The sequence below is a fragment of the Aspergillus welwitschiae genome (genome assembly GCF_003344945.1).
Source record: "Aspergillus welwitschiae strain CBS 139.54b unplaced genomic scaffold BDQ94scaffold_187, whole genome shotgun sequence".
In the NCBI taxonomy this organism is placed as follows: Eukaryota; Fungi; Ascomycota; class Eurotiomycetes; order Eurotiales; family Aspergillaceae; genus Aspergillus; species Aspergillus welwitschiae.
In genome coordinates, this window is record NW_020798881.1 from 1 (window position 1) to 6,444 (window position 6,444).

The 6,444-nt window shown below is 48.6% G+C and overlaps 3 protein-coding genes across 3 annotated transcripts; 2 read left to right on the plus strand and 1 right to left on the minus strand.

Moving 5' to 3' along the window:
- Nucleotides 1–352: 352 nt before the first annotated feature.
- Nucleotides 353–1,459, plus strand: BDQ94DRAFT_179251 (SDR family NAD(P)-dependent oxidoreductase; the record flags this gene model as incomplete). Its single annotated transcript, XM_026773325.1, has 4 exons — nucleotides 353–400; nucleotides 476–727; nucleotides 826–1,105; nucleotides 1,200–1,459. The coding sequence occupies 4 exons, from the start codon at nucleotides 353–355 to the stop codon at nucleotides 1,457–1,459; spliced, it is 840 nt and encodes a 279-aa protein (XP_026619229.1).
- A 1,222-nt stretch (nucleotides 1,460–2,681) lies between these two features.
- On the minus strand, nucleotides 2,682–3,473 carry BDQ94DRAFT_176556 (uncharacterized protein; the record flags this gene model as incomplete). Its single annotated transcript, XM_026772721.1, has 1 exon — nucleotides 2,682–3,473. One exon carries the CDS (start codon nucleotides 3,471–3,473, stop codon nucleotides 2,682–2,684), a length of 792 nt encoding a protein of 263 aa, XP_026619230.1.
- A 1,301-nt stretch (nucleotides 3,474–4,774) lies between these two features.
- On the plus strand, nucleotides 4,775–5,404 carry BDQ94DRAFT_41677 (uncharacterized protein). Its single transcript, XM_026775713.1, has one exon. It carries the CDS (start codon nucleotides 4,812–4,814, stop codon nucleotides 5,127–5,129), a length of 318 nt encoding a protein of 105 aa, XP_026619231.1. The 5' UTR covers nucleotides 4,775–4,811; the 3' UTR covers nucleotides 5,130–5,404.
- The last annotated feature ends 1,040 nt before the right edge of the window (nucleotides 5,405–6,444 follow it).

The window sequence follows — 6,444 nt, forward strand, 5'->3', positions numbered from 1 at the left end:
CCCCCCCCGCGACATCGGCTAACGTTGCTGTTGACCAGGATACTTGCTTGATTTTCCAGGACAGGGCAACAAAGAGATAGCATTGCTGCCTCGTTTCACTGTTTGAAGTTGATGGAGTACATACTTTGTACCACCGGAGTACCAATCACTACCTTTATCTATAATTCAGCGTCGTCTCGAATGAGTATAATAAGTTAACCCCTCCTCCTCCCCGGGAACTTCCCCCCCTCTCCGTAGGCACTCATAATTCCAAGCTTTCCCTTCTCTGTCTTTCTTCTCTCTTACACACTCACACCCTCAATTCTATTCCACCCTCTTTCTCTCAGTTATTATCCTTCCTCCCACATCTACAATGGTCATCAGAGGCACTCAATTAGATGGCGTCGCTCTGGTCGTCGGCGTAAGAACCTTCCCTCTCCCCCACCACCTCAAACAAATGAATTCCCCCTCCCAAACTAACCTCCCATCAATCCAGTCTGGTCGCGGCATCGGCCAACAAGCCGCCTTCTCCCTAGCCGAAGCAGGCGCCCGCGTCATCGTCTTCGCTGACATGAACACCGAAACAGCCACTGCCTCCGCCGAAGAGAGCAAGCAATACGCCACGAACCCCGAATACCAATCCACCCACTTCACCGTTAACGTGACCGACCAAGACGGCGTGCAAGCCATGGTTGACTTTGTCGTCGAGAAGTTCGGACGGCTGGACTATGCCGTCAACGCTGCAGGGGTGAGTCCCATCCACCATCATCATCCATTAAGGATATTCCACAACAACCTAGCGCATGGTTCTCTTCCCACCAAGCTAACTCAAAAAAATCCAACTAGGTCGACAACGGCCTACACACCCCCTTCGCCGACACCGACATCGACAACTTCGACCGCGTCCAGACCATCAACGCCCGCGGTATGTTCCTCTGCTGCCGCGCCGAAGCCGCCGCCATGCGCAAGCAGACCTCACGCACCTTCACCAGCCGCACCGGCACCCGGGACATTGGTCGCGGCGCCATCGTGAACGTCTGCTCAGCCAACTCCTTCGCCGGACTGCCCGGGAAGGGATCGTATACCGTCTCCAAGCACGCCTGCATGGCGGTGACGAAGATGGTTGGTATGTTTACCCCCTCCCCCAATACCTTATACACGATACTATCCTATTCAATCCAACTCCCGTTATAAACATATATTAATATTATCTGGTACAGGACTGGACCACTCCGCCGAAGGCATCCGCTGCAACGCCGTATGTCCCATCTGGGTCCGCACCCCTCTCCTCGACGTCGAGTTGGAGCGGAACCCGCAGGTGCGCGCGGAAATCGAGGCCGTTATACCCATTAAGCGTGCGGCGGAGAGTGATGAGGTGGGAGATACGATTGTTTATTTGCTTAGTCCGTCGGCGAGTTATGTTAATGCTACGAGTTTGTTGTTGGATGCGGCGGTTACGGCGACGTTGAGGTTTCATTGATTAGTATTTATATTTTCTGTCTGGTTGGTAGTTAATAGAAGTGAGAGGGTTATGGTATACGATGTATTCGATAAGGTGAATGAGTAATAGTCTGTGTGCAGTGGGTAATGGCTCGAATTGTTGGACGTGGTTTGTTATAGTACGCTGAATGAATGGTCGATTCCCGAATATATAAATCAAGTAGAAGTCTACGTAGTCCAATACATAAGTGCGTGTTAATCCCTTTTAAAGGTTTACTACGGTGTTGAGTTTTTTGACGCGTACTGTAAGACGCGGGAGCGGGATGTCCCGAGACTTTTGAACACCTGTTGTAGGTCCGGGCCTTCCCGAGCACAATCTAAAGTAACCAACAACCGCGTGGCTCTCACGGTCGGGCAACCCGTCCCAAAATGTCGTACACAAGATTTTTACAATAAAATCTTAGTTAGGTAATTTCATCTATAAGAATTCTACAAGGCTTGTTTATAAAAGTACATGTTTTCTTTTATGACTTTTCGAATTAGTTATCATGTAACGTAGCCGTTAAATGAATTCTATGTATTTTGATTGTAACCTATCATAGTATGTATACAAATGGTTTTGGAAAGATGGCAAGAAATACTCATTAACTTATTCAGGTAGTATTTAGATGCTGAGTAGAGAGTTCGAGGGTTTTTAACTGTACCATTTAGATATAATAAATATAAAACGAGCAGCTTGTAAATGGCATTACGAAATAGGCCGCGCGACCTTTTATTACGTCGAAGTTAGTAGTCCTAAGGAACAACAACTGACCAGACCGACCGGAAGGCGGTAAAAATACGTGCCCGCCTGGGCGGAAGCTGAAAACACACACACACACACACACACACACACATACAACAATTCCTTAACGCCCGGCGGCTAAGCCGAATGTGCAACTGTCACTGATTTATCAACACAGGTTCTAATGTTGTAGCTCCTCCGAGTTCAACCACATATCCTTGAATGCTGAACAGGTGTCCTACAGATTGTTTAAGGTCTTACAAAAAAAGATGGTATGACTGAAAGCAGTCCCATGTCATTGACTTGCGAATAAGTTCCGTCTCATAGCCTTCGCATCTCCCTATCCAAGTTTCAGGAGTGTTTTTTTCATCGCCGTCAACTTGCACGCAAAGAACTTCATTGTAGCCTCCCCGATCGGTTGGTCAGCCCCCGTCAACTCTAGGAGTAGAGACTAGACGAATCGCCCCTTGAATGTTGCCTATGCGGCTCGAAAGCTATCCAATCTGGATATCTGCTCAATCATCTCAGGCTCGGAATTGTTATCCTCTAAGCCTGTGGCAATGTCGTCCTCACTGGCCGCAGTCTTGGTTGATGTTGGGGCACTGGAAGCAGATAGTCCTACAGAAACCTCGCTTTTATTTAGATGATCATGCAGGTTAGGTGTGACAGGAAACGGCCCATTCCAGCTTTGAGAAATTTCGTTGCTTAAATTGGCAATGGGAGCCCCCAGGCCTGCGGGCGAGTCAGGACAGGCCATTGGAACTAACTCAGCCAACCATGCCTCCCAGAATTCAGGCGACGTATATGGTTGTAAGTCCATGCTCATACTGATTTCCAACTGAGGAGTCAACTGTGATAGCAGCGAAAGATCATCCTCTGGCGTAAGTTGGTCCAGATTCGAGTTCTCCATATTGTCAGCCATTGCCATCAATGTCCCGAAGCCCTGAGATTGAGAATTTTGAGACGCCAAGTTTAGATTGTCAATAAGCATGTTTCCATAGAAGTCTTCTGGGAAGATAGCCGCAAGGTCGGTAGGTGAAATAGCCATGTTCAGAAAATCTGTTTCCACGTGGCCCGTCCGAAGACCATCCACTCGATCTAGAGGGCTCTTTGCACGTGCGGTCGTGTGCTCTGCGCCACCTCTCTTCATTAATGGTGGATAAGCGGGCGACGGCATATCAACGCTTTTGTACGTAGGCGACGGAATCGAGCGAGATGACAGCAACTGGTCCTCATCGCCGGAGCGAAGTAGGTTTGAGACATAACGCATAACCTGGCGAAAGTTGGTCGAATCATGCCCTCCTTGTGCTGGATTCGGCCAAACCACATTAATTAACTCAAGCTAGAGAACATTTAGTCTGAATAGATTAAGATTATGAAGGAATATCTGTTACCACAGATTCGGCCACATTTTCCCGACTGCCCTGGTCGTTATGCAGTTCATCCAGAGCTCGGCTGAAAGCCCGCTGCGATTAAGTTAATAATGATGACAACATCCAGTGTAAATGTAGCTGACCGTTTAGTCCTCGATTTTTTGCTTCAGTTCAGCCTGCATTGTCTCCTGGTTTCCTAAAATCTGGCTAGAAGGGGGAGGTCCCAGTACCAGGTATCTCCAAGCTCAGTTGAGAGAAAGCAGTCACTCCTGAACAGACGGAATGATCCGCGGTCAAGGAAAACGTATTGCCACACGGCCGTTGACTCGGAGATATGGTTCATCTCACAAGGCTTGAGGGACCCCTGTCAAAGCAAGCCCAATAGTGCGAACTTGTTCATTGGTTCTTTCCCCTAACGAACATGGATTCAACGGTTTGGACTCAAAGATGCTCTCTCTCACGATAGCTAAAGGTAGACGGGGTATTTTTGGTTGTCATAGGAATCATCTGCAGTGATTATTGACAAACCAGTGGTTCTATATGGTCTGACCCTGTAGAGACAAAGAGAAACGAGACGGTCGCCAACGCGATCTGGCCTTATTAGGTGCAGCCGTCAGTCTATCTCTTGTCAGCCTTCCAACCAAAGTGACCCCATATTATTTCGAGATCGATGTGTCTGGCTGTTACAACCCATCAGACTAACCGGATCTTAGTGGGCTGACTGTCTTTGCATCTCTATACACTCAACACACCACTTGATTGCAGCCACAATCGGATGACTGGGCGCCATCAAAGCTATATTCTGGAACGTCACAGGCGCAAGCTGTGTCCGACTCAATGCAACTACAGGGTTAATTTAGACTTCTCAGTGAAGTGTCTGAAAACAGGGACAAAACTCCGGGTCCGGTTCGCCCTTCCTTGCTAGTAGAGATGAGTCGATCGCTCTTACAGGCGGAGGTTAAAATCCGGCCGTAGACAAACACTTGTGTACAAAGCAGCCTTCCAAAACGAGGAAGAGGTTTTTGTTGTGATATGAGGCTGGTGCAGATCAGGAACCAAGCCGAACCATCGGAATTAATCCCGAAGTATGTATACGAAGAATCAACTTGATTGGAAATCAAGTTGATCTTCTCGTTGTATATATAGCCTCATGTTTCCCTCTGAATAATAATAATTAAGCTTCCTTTGAATTACAACAAAAACCAAAATCTGGGAATCCGGGAATCCAGGAGCCGATGGGTAGGAAACGGGCAAATCGTCCGACAAGACTACTGTACCGTTCTAGCTCTCGTGATGAGCTTTACGATAATGACCAGGTAGGGTTGTGTTGTGTTCGGCAGACACAAAATTCCCCGCTGGTGCTTGCTGGTGCTCGGTGGTGCTCGGTGGTCAGTTTGCGAGACAGAAGTGCCCCATCATGTCGACGTCTTTTCACCGCGCATCAAGACCCGAATCCTCCAATCCTGCGTTGGCTTTGGCGCAGCATGACTCGGCTCCACGATCAAGAGGAATTGGCCAGGCTAAATGCGATGATGCATTTCCAAAAAGTATGATGGTAACTCTTTGAAGTGCCTAACCATGGTCTTGTGAGACCACCCAGTGGAGGAGCTACATGATTTGCAGACCTGGGGTGGGGGAATTGGGTGAAGAATGGCCAAAAGATGGTGAAAGGAAGGGGGAAACGGTCAAAAGATTCGCCGAGTAGACATGGTCAAGTAAAGTTGGTATACCGTTGTCTTTGGGAACGCGTGTGCCGCGGGGATCTGCTGGGGCGTTGATCCGTTCAGAGGACGCAAATTTACCCAGGCGAGCACGTCTCTTCACCGCCCTCTGGTCCGGCCCTCTGGTCAATCGTTGTTGCCTTGGGCCAAAAACATTTGCTGGGGCTCGGGAAGGACCGAATTTAGTCCTTTTCGGGAAGTTTGTTTCAGGGGTTCAACTTGATGCCCGCCTGGAAAATCCGAATCCTCACCGAACGAATATTTTTGCCTTCAGGTTTCGACCTCTGGGCTTAGGGCGTAAAGCAAGAACCATTGGCTTCTATATATGCTATTAGCCTATTACCATAGATAACTACAAATTTGAGCCTTGTCGCTTGTGATTGATGGTTATGCGTATCAATAGTCTTGTATGTGAACGGTCACATATATATATACAGGATATATATAAACATCATCAACTCGAGAGCATTGAGTAGTATCGACCTTTTTGACCGGCCCAGGAGACATGTACGAATCAACAGACCCGCAAATTCTAGACGTAACCATGCTACTCCATGAGATGAGTAAATGGTATAGTAGAGGGGAGAAATGGGTTGCAGCATGAATACTTGGAAGAGTAGAGGCACACGCCGCGTACTAAGAACGCCCTAACGCCCAATTTCTGCTGCCCTCTGTGCTCGATAAATTGTACCGACCAAACACAATGACATATTGGGTCCCAACTTCCTCAGCCAACATATCACCCTGCGCTACAGGGGGGGGGGGGTTCTCACAATAGGAAGATAAGCGATCTGCAGGAACCTTGCCGCAGACGGATAAAGGTTGTTTGGCTCGGCCAACAGCTAATAGGAAGGGCACCATGCGCGGCAGGCTGCCCCACCATTCGGAACAATTATCGCGGAGAGTTAATTTGCGGCCGCGTGTCTTGACTCGACTTGGGTTACTGCCTCGTGCGACCGGAGACGTGGTATATTAACTGCCACAGCAGATCGATTTTGGAGGGTGCATTCAACGACCGCGACGGCATTCCATTGTCTTTCTCATCCCCTGCAACAAAGAAGGTTGTCAATACATCGGACTGCTTCGACCGCCGCATGGGGCATGCTCTTACCGGAGTGATCCCGCGGACCTTTACGAACCCAATGCG